The sequence below is a fragment of the Ctenocephalides felis genome, unplaced genomic scaffold (genome assembly GCF_003426905.1).
Source record: "Ctenocephalides felis isolate EL2017-DRISC unplaced genomic scaffold, ASM342690v1 CF-g0.4_SCAFFOLD_00845, whole genome shotgun sequence".
In the NCBI taxonomy this organism is placed as follows: domain Eukaryota; kingdom Metazoa; phylum Arthropoda; class Insecta; order Siphonaptera; family Pulicidae; genus Ctenocephalides; species Ctenocephalides felis.
Genome location: NW_020536999.1, coordinates 73,326,665 through 73,345,826, shown reverse-complemented (window position 1 = coordinate 73,345,826; position 19,162 = coordinate 73,326,665). Strand labels below are relative to the sequence as shown.

At 27.9% G+C, this 19,162-nt stretch overlaps 1 protein-coding gene and 2 long non-coding RNA genes across 3 annotated transcripts; 2 read left to right on the top strand and 1 right to left on the bottom strand.

Annotated features, from left to right (window-relative positions):
• The first annotated feature begins 302 nt into the window (after window positions 1–302).
• On the top strand, window positions 303–3,692 carry LOC113388592 (three-prime repair exonuclease 1-like). Its single transcript, XM_026625964.1, has 3 exons — window positions 303–522; window positions 2,816–2,982; window positions 3,072–3,692. The coding sequence occupies exons 1-3, from the start codon at window positions 303–305 to the stop codon at window positions 3,690–3,692; spliced, it is 1,008 nt and encodes a 335-aa protein (XP_026481749.1).
• Window positions 3,693–13,585: 9,893 nt separating this feature from the next.
• Window positions 13,586–14,361, top strand: LOC113363933. The gene is made up of 4 exons (XR_003365988.1): window positions 13,586–13,826; window positions 13,882–13,971; window positions 14,042–14,152; window positions 14,225–14,361. It is a non-coding gene; the product is annotated as an uncharacterized LOC113363933 (long non-coding RNA).
• Window positions 14,362–15,830: 1,469 nt separating this feature from the next.
• On the bottom strand, window positions 15,831–16,606 carry LOC113363926. The gene is made up of 4 exons (XR_003365986.1): window positions 16,366–16,606; window positions 16,221–16,310; window positions 16,040–16,150; window positions 15,831–15,967 (listed from the first exon to the last, which is right to left on the bottom strand). It is a non-coding gene; the product is annotated as an uncharacterized LOC113363926 (long non-coding RNA).
• Between the last annotated feature and the right edge of the window lie 2,556 nt (window positions 16,607–19,162).

The following is a 19,162-nucleotide window of genomic DNA, read 5'->3' as shown; positions in this document are numbered from 1 at the left end:
AACCACACACTGATAGCCGTCATTAGTTCATATTTATTACGGCGCTGCATGGGCGCTGCAGTCACGCTCTGAGCGAATTAGCAGTCCATGAAATTGTATAAGGTCTATGGATTATGGATGATATCGATACAGTTGTCCAACTTGTTTATATTTCTTCTCTTTCTCTTCTTATATCATTTGACAGCTCTTATCAAACAAAACATCATCAAAGACGCTATGGCTTAATATCATTTTAACCTAACTAAATAATTTTAGTATTATTTTTATATATTTTAATTATATTTTATCTTATTTATTTTATAATGACTTCAAATGAAATCAAAACATTTGTGTTCTTTGATATAGAAACGACAGGTTTGCCTGATTATGAATTTAATAGGACAAGAATAACAGAGTTGACGATGGTAGCGGCACAAAGAGATCATTTCATGGATTGCAAATATAAAACGTTGCCTAGAGTTATAAACAAATTAACATTATGTGTTAATCCTAGAAGGATCATCACTTCAACTGACATTACAGGTTATTATTAATAGACAGAATAAGTTTCCAATGATTTATTTATTTACTTGTCATTCATTATTATCGTTACCTGATACTCGAAGCTCTTTTGGAAGTTATATTTCAACATATAGCAATGTCACATCAGGGGAACAATCAAGTTTGTTATTTAATACACAAAGTCTTAGGATTTTCTTATTCGTCATGAGCTCATTCAACGTTTGATGGATCAGAGAATTATATTTATATTCATATATTCATCATATTTATTGACTTATATTTATAAATTATATCATAAGTACATAATAGAGTCTAAGAGATTAACTACAATTAAATTATATGTTAAATCCCATTTTTCTCATGCAAACTTTATGTGCTTCTATCAATGTGTCCTTTTCTTCAATTTTCTTTCACTTTTTCTACAATACATGCTTCCCGAGCTTTCTTTGTTTCTGGACACTTTGTTACATCTTGGTTTATGTATGTTTTCTACTTCAAGTGAATCGGGACTAGAAGAAATTTCTGATATTTCTGCATTTGAATTACCCATTATTATCAATCATTTGTTAATTTTATAATTAATTAATAAATGACATAACTCAATTTTGTCTGATATCATATTTTAGGTTATGTTACTTGAATTCCATTTTTCATAAGAGCGCTTTGTTTAATGGTCCACTGAGAGAACAGTCACATATCAATAAATTTTGTTCAAAGGGAAGTAATTAAAATAAGGGGACTTTTACGATTATTTATCAATATGATTTAATGAATATCAGTCAACTACCTAACTAAAATGTTTCAATTTCATACTATGATTTCAACAAAACGAAATTTTGTTTGGCTTGCTATCTCTTGTAAATCAACTCCAAATTTAAATATAAAAGCTTACTTAGGTATGACCTTTTCAATATCAAAAAGATGTGCTGTGAGTGCACATTCATATGTAGTCAACATCAGCAAAAATAATTTGAAGAAATTTATTCAAATTTCAATTTCATGAGTTTTATTAAATCATCTATTGCAACATTTGTCTTATCACTATCCACTGCAGGTTTGCAAACTCTGTATACAAGACGTAACTAATAAAGAAATTGATCATTAGAATCCCATAATCCTTACAGGAAATTCTGATATGAATTTCCTGGTAACCACAGTAGAAACTATAAATAATGACATCAGAAAGGAAAATGCTACAACTTCTAAAGGGGGTTAATGCATTAATGCAATCTTTGCAAGAAATATTGGAAAATGTCACATCTGAAATCTTATTTGAGTAATCATAATCTATCCCATAGAAATGTTGTAAATTTAGATATCTCTACTCTATAATTGGAAATTAAAAGATTCTTTCAACTGTGTATTGTTAATAAAGTAATGTTTAACTTTCCATAGGGTAGTTATAGTAATAGTAATGAACCAAAAATCTGTGTGTGTGTGTGTTTTGTGTGTCCGCATTTTTTCGTTTACGTTTTCAAGCGCACGGATCAACCGATTTGAATGGTTCAAAAAACATTCGATTCCTATTGATAGGGAGATGTGCTGATTAGTTTTTGGCAAAGGCAGGTTCAAAGTGCAGAAAATAGAAATCGAGTCTTTGAGAAAACAGAGCATCCGATTTGAATGATCTAAAAACATTCAATTAGTAATGATTAGGAGAAGTTGTTATGAATTTTTGGCAAAGGCCGTGCCTGCCATTTCGAAAATACAGAGCTAAATATATTCAAAAAATTGAGATTTTGAGAGAAATTAGCATCCGAATTGAATGATTCAAAAAACTTTTTACTTGTATTGACAAAACAATTGCTTTTGAAAAAAAAATTCATTTCTATTTTATATATGTGTGTATCGAAAATAATTCAGATTTCAATTTTAATTCTGACTAAACTTTTAAAGCTCACTTATATACTTTAAATACATATTTTTGACTTTGTGATTCAGTTTATATAATTTTTATAAATATTAGACAATGTTACAGTATTAATAATAATCTATTTCAAAACATTTAATATTCCTTGAACATTTTGTTACGGTACGGGAAGTTTCAGCAATTTGCCTTAAGGCACGATGCCATACACCACTAGTTATAAATGCCGTTGGTCTTAAAGAAACAATACGAGTTGATTAAAAATCAATTCCTGCCACGTATTATTTTCATTTCCATATTAAAAAGCATAAATGTTTCTGCACAGAGGGACCTCTTAATTTTTTATAATGTTATTTTCTATGGTATGCTGCATTCCAGATTTATCTTGAATAAATATTCATTATTAAGTATGTTTTGTGTAATAATGTGTATTTTTGTATTTTCCAGGTTTGGCAAATGATATTCTGGAACACCAGAGGGTATTTGATTTAGATACAATAAAAATGATAGAACTATTTTTATCGAGACTACCAGAACCTGTTTGTTTAGTTGCTCATAATGGAAACAAATTTGATTATCCCATATTGCAAAAGGAAATACATAAACTTGGACAGGTAACTGATCTATTATTGTTTTATCAATAATATATAAAATTTTAAATAGTTAATGCTGATCTCATAATTTGTTTTATATTATATTATAGAAACTATGTGAGAGCATTTTATGCGTAGACAGTTTAAATGCTTTTAAAGAATTACATGAATTAAATTTAATGCCTGATAACATAAATGATACAATAACACTAGATATAAAACCACTTGAGCAATTGTCTCAAGAGAATTCAATAATTGATCAAATTGTTGTAGAATCAACAGAGAAATCTTGCATGAATGATAGCATTTCCGATTTAAAATCAACTGATGAATTGGATAATTCAAAATTATCTGATGGTAAATTTAGTGATTTCAAGAAAGAACTAAATTATTATCAACCTGAGGCTGTGAGAATTATCAATGAAACAACTCCAACACGGTCCACAAGCTCGACATATATTGAAAATAATTTAAGAGCTAAAAGAGAACGTACTGATTATAATGATAGAAATTGCACAAGTGCAAAAAAGTGCCTTTTTGTATCTAAAACTAAAACGTCGTTTAAGTTAGGTGATGTTTATAAAAGAATTTATAAAGAAGATGCTAAAGATGCACATAATGCTGAAGGTGATGCAATAACATTAATGTATATTGCAGCAGCTTGCGGTTTGAAATTTTTTAAATGGTGTGATGAAAACTCATCTCCGTTTTATTTAGTAAAACCTATTTAGATATATATATATATATATATTTGTTTTTATAAGTAAATAATTGGCTGCAAGCTACTACTAGATATAAATATATGTGTCTATATATATATATATATATATATATATATATATATATATATGTATTAGAGATGGGCTTATTATATCCGAAGCCGGATCGACTCGGATTTGACTCCGCTTCATGGTGGAGTTATATCCGCTAAACAACTCCACGACTCCGACAATTTTGAAACCGAAATACTCTAAACAAATGCGTTCTATAGTACGCTGTTTATGTATCTAAGGATTTGTCAAATCCCATTAATTATTTGAAATAAAAATTTGTGAATAATTATCAATAAAATGATTTTTCTAAAAAATTCACGAATAAATGACGGATTGTAAAATTTTTCGGTCGACCAGATGATCGACTTATTGTCTCGTAATTTTAGCAGTGTGGACTAAAGTAAAAACGCAAAACTTGAGAATCAAATTCAATTTAATGATTTCCTTTTGATGAGAAAATAATTGATTTTTTAGATTAATTTTATATAAAAATTATGTAGTAAGCTTTGTAATAAAAGCAAAATATAATACTTCTGCTTTCAAAATTTTTCTTCTGCTATTTCCATTTGAAAATTAATATTATATCGCGTAGTTCAATTAGCATATTATTACTCTTACATAATTATATAATTGTGTAAAAGTAATAATATAATACTGAATATTTTTTACTGCTTAAATGGTAATGATATCACTAATAAATTTTGTACTCTAAAGTGTTGTTATTAGGCTATGGAAAAACAAGAATAAATAAATGTATTTCATTTCGTATATTTTTCGGTATCTATAGTATTAGTCCAGTCATTTGGTCGTTTTGTCGGTACAGTACTCCGGGAATTCTGAAAATTGGTAATCTTATAGATTTCGAGGTGCTCTTTACGAAAATCAACTTTGCCACCTCAAATTTGAACGGCAAGTTGACGCCATATTGGAAAAATGACGTCAAAAAACAGCTTTTTTAAAATATCTCCTTTCTGGCTCATTCTACGATAAAAGTATCTATGTACGAATTAAACTAGATAAAATTTCCTACAATTCTTTAGAAAACCGTTTATTTGTAAAATTGATGGTTTGAGAGTACGGCCGCCTCAAAGTCTTTGCTGCTCTCGCCGCAGTATCAAATCTCTCCATATATGACAGCACTTTGAACTTGACCACATTCTCTCTAATAAATAAATATTTTCAATGTTAAATTAAGTGAATAAGATCTAGAAACAAAATTTATTTTGACTTTTATACATAAAAAGGTCATAAAACTGCCTGCGAGAAAAGAAAGTGACCGCTTCCTTCCCACATCAAAAATGACAAAAACACTAAATGCCTGTACGAGTTAACAGATTTAATACCAGTTTAAGGAGGTCGGATATGACAAATCCTTTGAAACATCTCCACTCGGATTCACTCCGAGGGAGGAGTTGTATCCAAGTGATAACTCCGGAGTGAGTTACCCATCTTTAATATGTATATATATATATATATATATATATATAATTTATGTTATTTATTGTATATTTCATCATTTTTATATAAAATGTTTTTACTTTTGATAGTATTTAATGAATTATGGATAGATTTATACTATTAGAAATTTAGTGAATTGATAAAATTATATAATTGATTTATGATAATATAATACATATAAATAATATTGAATATATTTATAGAGAATGTTAAATATATATTTTATTAATACAACTCAAATTCTACAAAAAAATTGTAAGATTGGGCATTATATATATATATATATATATATATATATATATATATATTATAGAATTTTATGATATGAGTGGAACGAATATTAATTGTTTAATATGAACAAAACAGCACTCAGATTTGTTTAACACAACTTTATTTTATGATTACAGACGTTTCGAGACCATGGTGTGTCTCATCTTCAGTGTAATTTCAAAAACAGTTACTTATATACTACACATTCTTTACTAATTTATTTAAATTTCATTTAATTTTTGATATACAAAAAACACCAACTATTCCTTGCAATGCTTGACACAGTACTGTGTCCAATAAATACAATAAAAAAAAAATTTGACAATCAGACACTCCAGACCCGCGAAATTTAATTATTAGTAATTCCGGGTACTTTTTGAACAGACCATGTATTTTAATATTGCCTTAGCCTATAAGTGAATAGAAATGTTTGGCAAATGACAGTTGTCATTTGTTTTTAATGTCAAACCATGCCTTATATATTTTAAAGGTCAAACAATGATAAGCGGTTTTTTGTATTTTTTTCCATTTATTTCTACAATCTAACTATATTTCTGTGAATCAAAACATTCTAGAAAATTTCCCGAACAAACTTCACGAAGATTCATGAAAATCCGAATTATAGTTTAGGAGGAAAAATGAAACCTACATTGTTACAGAAGAATTTTATATATAAGATATATATATATATATATATATATATATATATATATATATATTATATTATATTTGTAATATTTTTGCAGCCCAATCGTCGAATTAAAAAAAATTAAATAACAAAATTCCATTAAACGTTTCGACACTTGATGTGTGTCATCATTCAGTAATCTAAAAAACATATAACATAAATGCAAAGTTGATGATAAATATAAATATATAAAAAGGAGGAAATTATACATACCGAACCAGGAAAAACAACAGAAAAAATTAATTATGATGTAAAATTGATTGATTGAAATCAATTTTACATCATAATTAATTTTTTCTGTTGTTTTTCCTGGTTTGGTATGTATAATTTCCTACATACAATTTTCGGTATGTATATTCCTGATTGCCGTCATTTACGGCCAAAGATTGTCATAGTTAGAAGTATGGCCTCTTACTATATAGTTAGAAGGAGGAGTTATATCCGCTTAACAGCTCCACGACTCTAACAACTTTGAAACCGAAATACTCGACACAAATGTGTTCTATAGTGCGTTGTTTATGTATCTAAGTATTTGTCAAATCCAATTAATTATTTGAAATGAAAATTTATGAATAAATATCAATAAAACAATTTTTCTAAAAAATTCACAAATAAAAGACGGGTTGTAAAGTTTTTTGGTCGACCAGATGATCGACTCAATAAGTCGTAATTTCAGCAGAGTGACCAAAGTAAAAACGCAAAACTTTAAAATCAAATTCAATTTAATTTGAGAAACTAATTGATTTTTTGGATTAGTTTTGTATAAAAATAATGTAGTAAACTTTGTAATAAAAGCAAGACATTTATCATAAAATATTTTCACCAAATAATAATACTTCTGCTTTCTAAATTTTTCTTCTGTTATTTTGATTCGAGAATTATTATTATATCAGGTAGTTTGATTAGCATATTATTACTTTTATACAATTATAGAATTGTGTAAAAGTAATAAAATAATACTAAATATTTTTTGCTGCTAAAACCAGACTAAATGCATTTTGTTTCGTGTGTTTTTCGGTATGTATATTCCTGATTGCCGTCGTTCACGGCCAAAGATTGTCGTAGTTAGAAATATGGCCCCTTACGATTCAATAAATTATACATTTGAGCTATTCACACTTGTACACAATTTCATTGTTCTATAAGCATAAGGTTCTGTATCTTTGAAGTAATATTTTTGTATTTTCTGATAAAAAAACACAATGGCATTATTTGGGTTTGTATACCTAAAAGGTCATAAAACTGCCTGTAAGACTAATTTTACAAAAACTATTAGAAGATCATCGCGAAGAATCCTGGATACCCAACCACCAACTTGGTTTCAGAAGACATCACTCAACAATACAGAAATGCAACAGAATAACCAACTCAATCCTCACAGCCCTATATAAGAAAATAATTTTGTGTAGCAGTTTTTCTAGACATTAGCCAGACCTTCGACAATGTTTGGCACATGGGATTATTATACAAATTTAAGAAAACATTTCCAAAATATTTCACGATTAAAAATTCAAATTAAAGAAAATGAAAAACTTTCCTCTCCAAAATCAATTCATTCCGGTGTTCCGCAAGGTAGTGCTCTCAGTCTAACACTATATCTGCTATATTTCTTATATATTATAATTGTCTATTATACAAAGCAATACTAATTCCAATATGGACTTATGGGATAGAGCTATGGGGCTGCGCCAGCAAGAGTAAAAACAGAAGTCTAATCTTTCAAAACATACACGTCAATCCGGAAATGTAAATAGTACCGACAGCCGAAAAATTAAAACGCTTGAAAAGAAAATGGCCCAGTGATCCACCGTCAACAACATAATTTTCTCTGTTTTGCACAGGAAAATTTTCAAACAAGTTACTTTTAATTATTATTTATTATTGATTATTGTTTTTATTATTAATACAATTATTTTAATTATTATTTATTCATTTATTTATTCTATTTCTTTTCTTTAACTCCTTTTATTCTATTTTTTTCCTTCTTGATTTTGATTTTCAGTACCAATACTTTTAACTTACAGATTGTATTGTAATCTGATTGTTAAAATTAGCAGAAATAAACAAAAAAAATTATATTATTTATTTTAGTCATATGCATATTAATATTCATTATTTATTATTCACTATTAAATATTTACCATTAACAATTTATCTATTAACTATTGACTATATGAACTATTAACTATTTAATTAATAACTATTAACTATTTAACCATTGACTATTACCTATTTAACTATTTTTAATTCACTATTTACTAATAACTATTCACTATTTGTTATTATCTATTCACTATTTACTATTAACTATTCAGTTATCACTATTCTCTATTCACTATTTTACTATTCAACTATTTACTATTTAAATATCCACAGTTCAACTATTCTTAATTCACTATTTACTCATAACTATTCACTATTTACTATTAACTATTCACTATTTAACTATTCAGTTATTACTATTCACTATTTACTGTTAACTGTTCACTATTTACTATTCATCTATTTAACTATTAACTATTAAACTATTTAGTTATCACTATTCACTATTAACTATTTACTATTTACTATTCACAATTAACTATTTAACTATTTACTTTTTAACTATTAACTATTTACTTATAACTATTTAACTATTAGCTATTCACTATTTAACTATTCACTATTCACTATTTAACTATTCTAAATTCACTATTTACTGATAGCTATTCACTTATTACTATTCACTATTAACTATTCAATTACTAACTATTTAACTATTCAGTTATCACTATTCACTATTTACTATTTTCCTAACAATTAACTATTAACTATTTACTATTTAATATTAATTATTACTATATTACAATATACACTATACATTACATTACAAATTTACTATTCATTCAACTATCTACTATTAACTATTAACTGATTAGCTATTTATTATTATTATTATTAACTTCCCGTAGGGTAAGTTATTGTAATCGTCCAAAAATCGAAATCAAAAATTTTTACATTTCTCGACGTTTTGAAGGTTTCTGAACATTTTGGCATACCTCAGAAAAAATGGATGTGTGTGTGTGTGTGTTTTGTATGTCCGCGTTTTTTCGTCCACGTTTTCGGGCGCACGGATCAACCGATTTGAATGGTTTAAAAAACATTCGATTCCTATGGATAGGGAGATGTGCTGATTAGTTTTTGGCAAAGGCAGGTCTAGCCGTTACGGAGATATGGAGCAAAGAGTGCAAAAAATAGAAAGCGAGTTTTTGAGAGAACGGATCAACCGATTTGAATAGTTTAAAAAACATTCGATTTCTATTGATAGGGAGATGTGCTGATTAGTTTTTGGCAAAGGTAGGCCCAGAGGTTTCGGAGAACGAAAGAACTTTCTGCTTGTTTCAACAAAATAATTGATTTTGGAAAAAAAAATTTTTGTTTCTAATTTTTTTTTCAAAAAATTTTTTTTGTAATTTTGGATTAAAAATTCAAAAAATCACCCAGGCTAAGCACAGTCTAAGCGCCACTCTGGTACAAATGTTTACGCAATGCGTTTAGACTGTTTATGTACTGGAGCACTTTTCCAATTTTGTGAAAATTATTGAAAAATGTGAAAATGCCGCCAAGCTAAGCACAGTATAAGTGAAAATGTCGCACAGAATTATTTGCAAATGCGTTTAGACTGTGACTATGCGGGAGCACTTTTTCAATTTTGTGTAAATTTAGCAACTATTTTTTTTTTAATTTGATTCGAAATGAAATGACGATTGTTAATGTTATGGAGATGATAAATTGATTTATTTATAATTAACTTCCCGTGGAGCAAGTTATAGTAATCGCAAAAAATCGAAAATATTTTTTTTATATATCTTTACGTTTTAAAACCTTCTGAACATTTTGCCATGCCTTAGAAAAAATTGATGTATGTGTGTGTATGTGCGTGTGTGTGCGTGTATGTGTGTGTTCGGATACAAATTTTTGTCGACGATTTCGGGTACACGGATGAAGCGATTTGACTAATTCAAAAAACATTCGATTTGTATTGGTAAGAAGACGTGCTGATTAGTCTTGTGCAAAGGCAGGCCTAGCCGTTCCGAAGATATGGGGCAAAAAGGGCCAAAAACGGTAACTCAGTTTTCAAGAGAACAGAACGTCCGATTGGAATAATTCAAAAAACATTTTACTTGTATTAACAGGATGAAGATTTGATCAAATTTTCATAAAGATAGGTCTAGCGGTTTCGGAGATCTAGTAAAAAAAACTAAAAAATATAACATTTGGCGGTCAACAATAATCATTATGCATATCAAATTATCATATATTTTATAAAGATTTTAACAATAAGTATAAGTTTTGTTAACATTCCTATGGGTTCCGTACCAGTGTTTATCCGTTAGACGACGACGCGGCGCTTACGCGCTTCGATAAAGCTATGCCATAGTAGAAGGATTGGAAGGAAGAAATTTCTTAAAACGTTCTTACCAAAACTTGTAATAAGAACCATGTTTAACCGCTAGACTGCTACGCGGCGTAACGCGCATTGATATTTTGTTTCAAAAACAGCTACACAACGCGATTGCTTTGAAAACTAGTGGGGTGGGTGGCATCGTGCCTTAAGGCAAATTGCTGGAACTTCCCGTACCGTAACGAAATGTTCGAGGAATATTGAATGTTTTCAAATATATTATTATAAATATTGTAACATTGTCTAATAATTATAAGAATTATATAAACTGAATTGCAGAGTTGAAATTATTTGTTTAAAGTATATTAGAACTACCCAGTAAACACTACTTGTTGCCGCAATATAACTTTTTATGTTACAAAGTTATATAACAAGTGTTAACTAAATGTAATGTACCCGCAATGTATTTTGAAGTTACAAAGTTATATAACAAATGTTAACTAAACGTAATGTACGCGCAATGTATTTTGAAATTACAAAGTTATATAACAAATGTTAACTAAGTGTAATGTAAGCGCAATGTATATCGGGAGTTACAAAGTTATATACATTTGTTACCTAATGTTATAAATGTGCAATGTTTTGTTAGAAAATATTTTCCACAACTTTATATTTTAATGAAAAATCGATTTATCTAATTTTTAAATTCCGGATATATATATTTTTTATATCAACCGATTAGATTGATTTAACTAGTGGTGTATGGCATCGTGCGTTAAGGCAAATTCCTGGAACTTCCCGTACCAAAAATTAATTTTTTTTCAAAAAAAAATTTTTTTTTCAACTTTGAAAAAATTAGATTTTTTAAACAATTTTACATTTTAGAAAAAAATTGAATTTTTTGAAAAAAAAACTTTAGAAGAAAAATGTTTTTTATGAGATGAAATATTGAAGCGCGTAAGCGCCGCGTTGCTGTTAAACAAACAAACGATGTTACGGAACCCATAGAATGGTTCTTGAATTATTAAATTCGGACGCTTCGTTCTCTTAAAAACTGGGTTACCTGGGCACTTTTTGCCCCGTATCTTCGGAACGGCTGCATCAGCACGCCTCCTTATCAATACGAATCGAATGTTGTTCACGAAACGTCGACAAAATTTTCATTCTCGATTTTTTTGCGACTACTATAACTTACTACGGGACGTTATAGTAAAAATTTCAAAGTTTTAAATAAAAACTAGCTGTAAGTGGAATTCTGTCTTAAGGCAATTAAGGCATCGTGCCTTAAGGCAAATTGCTGGAACTTCCCGTACCAAAAATTATTTTTTTAACATTTTTGAAAAAATTTTACTTCGAAAAAATAAGATTTTTGAGAAACTATAAATTGGACAAAAAATTACTTTTTTTTAAAAAAAAAAATTTTTAAAAAAAAATTTTTTTTAATTTTTTTTTTTTGAAAAAAATTTTTTTTTTCTTTATTTTGACATATTGTGGAAGATCTGAACTTTCTTTTCAAAGCAATCGTACTGCTTTAACTGCATAAAGACGAAATATCAAACCGCGTAAGCGCCGCGTCGACGTCTAACGCGTAAACATTGGTACGGAACCCATAGGAATATAAACCAAAATTATACTTATTGTTAAAATATCTGATAATTTGATGTGCATATGTCTAATGATCATTTTTGACCGCCAAATGGCTCATTTTTTTACTTTTTCCTCCATATCTCCGAAACCGCTAGACCTACCTTCATGAAAATTTTATCGATTCTTCATCTTGTCAATACAAGTAAAATGTTTTTTGAATTATTCAAATCGGACGCTTCGTTCTCTTAAAAACTGAGTTACCGTTTTCGGCACTTTTTGCCCCGTATCTTTGGAACGACTAGACCTGCCTTCGCCAAAAACTAATCAGCACGTCTCCTTATCAATACGAATCGAATGTTTTTTGAATTATTCAAATCGGTTGATCCGTGTTCCCGAAATCGTCGACGAAAATTTGTATCCGCACATACATACACACACATACATACATACATACACACACACACACACACACACATACATCCATTTTTTCTAAGGTATGCCAAAATGTTCAGAAACCTCTAAAACGTAAAGATATATAAAAATTTTCATTTTTGATTTTTTTGCGATTACTATAACTTACCCTACGGGAAGTTAAAAATTACATTTCTAAGTTTTCCAAAAATAGAATTTTAACTTTTTCAATTACTTACTTAAAACAAGCTATTTTTTTTCAAAAAATTTAAAAACTTATAAGGAGAATTCACGCATTGCCCGTCTCGGATTTTGATGAAACTTGGCACAATGCTAGATTTGATGCCCAAACTGACCGTGGTAAAATATTAGAGGCCTGTGAAAAGCGGTTTAAATATAAAAATTAATGTTTGCATTTTAGCAGCGCGCGTATCGCATACCTTGCAAGCTATTCGTTATTAACAGCAGATTGGCCGAGTGGTTATCGTCGTGGAATTCTAATTTTTGCTCCGGGGTTCAATTCTCAATTCAGATATAATATTTTTTTATTATTTTTCTTTGATATTTATAATTTCAAGTGTAAATAATATTAACATTTATTTGAGTTTTCGATTAATTTTATATTTTTCGCTTAATATTCCATAATAAAGTCCTCCGTAACACCTGTAAATTTTTATTTTGATATTACTTATAAAACTTACGATCATATAAATATTAAGTGATTTCTGAAACATTATAATTTTGTATTAATAACAACAATAATACGGAAGAAAAGATATATATTTATAAGTAATATCAAAATAAAATTTTACAGGTGTTACGGAGGACTTTATTATGGAATATTAAGCGAAAAATATAAAATTAATCGAAAACTCAAATAAATGCTAATATTATTTACACGTGAAATTATAAATATCAAACAAAAATAACAAAAAAGTATATTAAATTTTGAAACGTTTTAAACGTTTAACGGTTGTCTTCCTTTTTCGGCAGAGGGACTCAGACTCAGGCGTCAGGTTTCCCAGAGTGCATTGCGCCCTGTATCCTATACGCCATTTTACATTCTGTCATATGTGGGGTTGATTTGTTGGGTTGTTTTGTCTTGTTTTATTTTAAATATTTTGTAATATTGAGTGCTACGTGTATAAATAAAAATGCAAAAATATATAGTATACATAACTTTACATATTTGCTTATGTGAAATTTGTTCAGCTACATTGAAATCGAAAGAGTATAAGAAATAACCTCAAAATGAATTCTATGAAGTGCTGTTTGATATATAATATTATGAAGGGTAAGTATAATTTATTTGTTGGTTACTGTGCTAAAAGCCTAATTATTTTTATAAGGCCCGCGTTTGGAGATGTCTCAAAAAAAAACTAGAGCTTATTATTTGGATATGAAAATTTAGTTTTCGACAATGCTACAAGATACTAAAGGTAAATAACTGTTTAAATTTTTAATGGCCTTTGAGGTTTATATTTTATTATTGTAATAATTTTTTTTTAGGATTGGATTCTACGTCTCGGTTTAAATCCTAAATTGCCTCGAATAACATATGTGATTAATATGAAAGAATATCAAGAGGGTTTTAACAGCAAAACAAGGAATAAATGAAAGGTAAATGGCATAGTTTTTGTTAACTAATTACTATTATAAATTCTGTTTTAACCTTTCTCATTTGTTTTTAAGGTGGAATAGTATATATGGGCTACGATGGAATTAAGACAAATTGTGAATATTGAAAATGAAGATGTTGGAAGTATCTCGATAAGAAAAAATCAAAGCTTAATAATGCTCAACTATAATTCTAATAGTTGTATTGTTTCTTTTCAAAAAAATATAATTGTATTTGAAAATTGTCATCCTAATTTGGAATTATGTAATAAAGTTTCTGTATATTGGTGTGTCGAGATAGCTAGGTTAATAGTTAGACCAAAAATAGATATTTTTATTTCCATCCTTTATTATTAATTAATATCATTTAAAAATAGTTTTATATTCAATTTGTGTTTCATTTGAAAATATGAAATTAATAATTGTAATGAATATAAATTTTATATTTTTGTTATTGTTTTCGAAAATATTTGTTACTGTTTTATTATAACATATTTAATATTGTTATTTTAACATTTAAAATATTCTAGTTTATTATGTTATTTTTTGTTTAATAGGTTAATATTTTGTTTTTCATTGTGTAAATAACAAAAAATAAATGTAATTGATATAAATTTTATGTATCGTCTAAAATATTTGTTGCTGTATTGTTTATTATATTGTTTTTTATTACTGTCTTGTTATGAAGTTTATTATTGCTTTATAAAATTTGTTGCTGTTCTATATAGTATAAAATATTTGTTGCTATTTTCTTTATTATAATGTTGTTATTCTTTTTATGAAATATTTGTTACTGTTCTCTTTAGTATAAAATATTTGTTGCTATTTTGTTTATTATAAAATACTTGTTACTGTTCTGTTTAGTATAAAATATTCGTTGCTATTTGTTATAAAATACCTATTACTGTATTGTTTAGGTCAAAATATTTGTTGCTTTTTGTTTGTTATAAAATATTTGTTACTGTTCTGTTTAGTATAAAATATGTGTTGCTAATTGTTTGTTATAAAATATTTGTTACTGTTTTGTTCAGTTCAAAATATTTGTTGCTATTTGTTTGTTATAAAATACTAATAAGTATTTGTTTGTTTGTTTGTTATATATTTGTTAAAAATACTTACAAGTATTTGTTATATACTTATAACAAACAAATAGGAACAAATATTTGGTGCTAGTAGTTTAGTACAACATATTTGTTGCTATTTGTTATAAAATACTTGATACTGTTTTCTATAGTTCAAAATATTTGTTGCTATTTGTTTCTTATAAAATACTTAGAAGTATTTCATAACAAACAAATAGCAACAAATATTTTGAACTGAACACAACAGTAACAAATATTTTGTACTAAACAAAACAGTAACAAATATTTTATAACAAACAAATAGCAACAAATATTTTGAACTGAACAAAACAGTAACAAATATTTTATAACAAACAATTAGCAACACATATTTTATACTAAACAGAACAGTAACAAATATTTTATAACAAAATTGAATATAATTGAATATAAAACTATTTTTAAATGATATTAATTAATAATAAAGGATGGAAATAAAAATATCTATTTTTGGTCTAACTATTAACCTAGCTATCTCGACACACCAATATACAGAAACTTTATTACATAATTCCAAATTAGGATGACAATTTTCAAATACAATTATATTTTTTTGAAAAGAAACAATACAACTATTAGAATTATAGTTGAGCATTATTAAGCTTTGATTTTTTCTTATCGAGATACTTCCAACATCTTCATTTTCAATATTCACAATTTGTCTTAATTCCATCGTAGCCCATATATACTATTCCACCTTAAAAACAAATGAGAAAGGTTAAAACAGAATTTATAATAGTAATTAGTTAACAAAAACTATGCCATTTACCTTTCATTTATTCCTTGTTTTGCTGTTAAAACCCTCTTGATATTCTTTCATATTAATCACATATGTTATTCGAGGCAATTTAGGATTTAAACCGAGACGTAGAATCCAATCCTAAAAAAAAATTATTACAATAATAAAATATAAACCTCAAAGGCCATTAAAAATTTAAACAGTTATTTACCTTTAGTATCTTGTAGCATTGTCGAAAACTAAATTTTCATATCCAAATAATAAGCTCTAGTTTTTTTTTGAGACATCTCCAAACGCGGGCCTTATAAAAATAATTAGGCTTTTAGCACAGTAACCAACAAATAAATTATACTTACCCTTCATAATATTATATATCAAACAGCACTTCATAGAATTCATTTTGAGGTTATTTCTTATACTCTTTCGATTTCAATGTAGCTGAACAAATTTCACATAAGCAAATATGTAAAGTTATGTATACTATATATTTTTGCATTTTTATTTATACACGTAGCACTCAATATTACAAAATATTTAAAATAAAACAAGACAAAACAACCCAACAAATCAACCCCACATATGACAGAATGTAAAATGGCGTATAGGATACAGGGCGCAATGCACTCTGGGAAACCTGACGCCTGAGTCTGAGTCCCTCTGCCGAAAAAGGAAGACAACCGTTAAACGTTTAAAACGTTTCAAAATTTAATATACTTTTTTGTTATTTTTGTTTGATATTTATAATTTCACGTGTAAATAATATTAGCATTTATTTGAGTTTTCGATTAATTTTATATTTTTCGCTTAATATTCCATAATAAAGTCCTCCGTAACACCTGTAAAATTTTATTTTGATATTACTTATAAATATATATCTTTTCTTCCGTATTATTGTTGTTATTAATACAAAATTATAATGTTTCAGAAATCACTTAATATTTATATGATCGTAAGTTTTATAAGTAATATCAAAATAAAAATTTACAGGTGTTACGGAGGACTTTATTATGGAATATTAAGCGAAAAATATAAAATTAATCGAAAACTCAAATAAATGTTAATATTATTTACACTTGAAATTATAAATATCAAAGAAAAATAAAAAAAATATTATATCTGAATTGAGAATTGAACCCCGGAGCAAAATTAGAATTCCACGACGATAACCACTCGGCCAATCTGCTGTTAATAACGAATAGCTTGCAGGTATGCGATACGCGCGCTGCTAAAATGCAAACATTAATTTTATATTTAAACCGCTTTTCACAGGCCTCTAATATTTTACCACGGTCAGTTTGGGCATCAAATCTAGCATTGTGCCAAGTTTCATCAAAATCCGAGACGGGCAATGCGTGAATTCTCCTTATAAGTTTTTAAATTTTTTGAAAAAAAATAGCTTGTTTTAAGTAAGTAATTGAAAAAAGTTAAAATTCTATTTTTGGAAAACTTAGAAATGTAATTTTTAACTTCCCGTAGGGTAAGTTATAGTAATCGCAAAAAAATCAAAAATGAAAATTTTTATATATCTTTACGTTTTAGAGGTTTCTGAACATTTTGGCATACCTTAGAAAATGGATGTATGTGTGTGTGTGTGTGTGTGTGTGTGTTGTATGTATGTATGTGTGTGTATGTATGTGCGGATACAATTTTCGTCGACGATTTCGGGAACACGGATCAACCGATTTGAATAATTCAAAAAACATTCGATTCGTATTGATAAGGAGACGTGCTGATTAGTTTTTGGCGAAGGCAGGTCTAGTCGTTCCAAAGATACGGGGCAAAAAGTGCCGAAAACGGTAACTCAGTTTTTAAGAGAACGAAGCGTCCGATTTGAATAATTCAAAAAACATTTTACTTGTATTGACAAGATGAAGAATCGATAAAATTTTCATGAAGGTAGGTCTAGCGGTTTTCGGAGATATGGAGGAAAAAGTAAAAAAATGAGCCATTTGGCGGTCAAAAATGATCATTAGACATATGCACATCAAATATCAGATATTTTAACAATAAGTATAATTTTGGTTTATATTCCTATGGGTTCCGTACCAATGTTTACGCGTTAGACGTCGACGCGGCGCTTACGCGGTTTGATATTTCGTCTTTATGCAGTTTAAGCAGTACGATTGCTTTGAAAAGAAAGTTCAGATCTTCCAAATATGTCAAAATAAAGAAAAAAAAATTTTTTTCAAAAAAAAAAAATTAAAAAAAATTTTTTTTTAAAAAATTTTTTTTTTTTAAAAAAAGTAATTTTTTGTCCAATTTATAGTTTCTCAAAAATCTTATTTTTCGAAGTAAAATTTTTTCAAAAATGTTAAAAAATAATTTTTGGTACGGGAAGTTCCAGCAATTTGCCTTAAGGCACGATGCCTTAATTGCCTTAAGACAGAATTCCACTTACAGCTAGTTTTTATTTAAAACTTTGAAATTTTTACTATAACGTCCCGTAGTAAGTTATAGTAGTCGCAAAAAAATCGAGAATGAAAATTTTGTCGACGTTTCGGGAACAACATTCGATTCGTATTGATAAGGAGGCGTGCTGATGCAGCCGTTCCGAAGATACGGGGCAAAAAGTGCCCAGGTAACCCAGTTTTTAAGAGAACGAAGCGTCCGATTTAATAATTCAAGAACCATTCTATGGGTTCCGTACATCGTTTGTTTGTTTAACAGCAACGCGGCGCTTACGCGCTTCAATATTTCATCTCATAAAAAAACATTTTTCTTCTAAAGTTTTTTTTTCAAAAAATTCAATTTTTTTCTAAAATGTAAAATTGTTTAAAAAATCTAATTTTTTCAAAGTTGAAAAAAAAATTTTTTTTGAAAAAAAATTAATTTTTGGTACGGGAAGTTCCAGGAATTTGCCTTAACGCACGATGCCATACACCACTAGTTAAATCAATCTAATCGGTTGATATAAAAAATTATATATCCGGAATTTAAAAATTTAGATAAATCGATTTTTCATTAAAATATAAGTTGTGGAAAATATTTTCTAACAAAACATTGCACATTTATAACATTAGGTTAACAAATGTATATAACTTTGTAACTCCCGATATACATTGCGCTTACATTACACTTAGTTAACATTTGTTATATAACTTTGTAATTTCAAAATACATTGCGCGTACATTACGTTTAGTTAACATTTGTTAT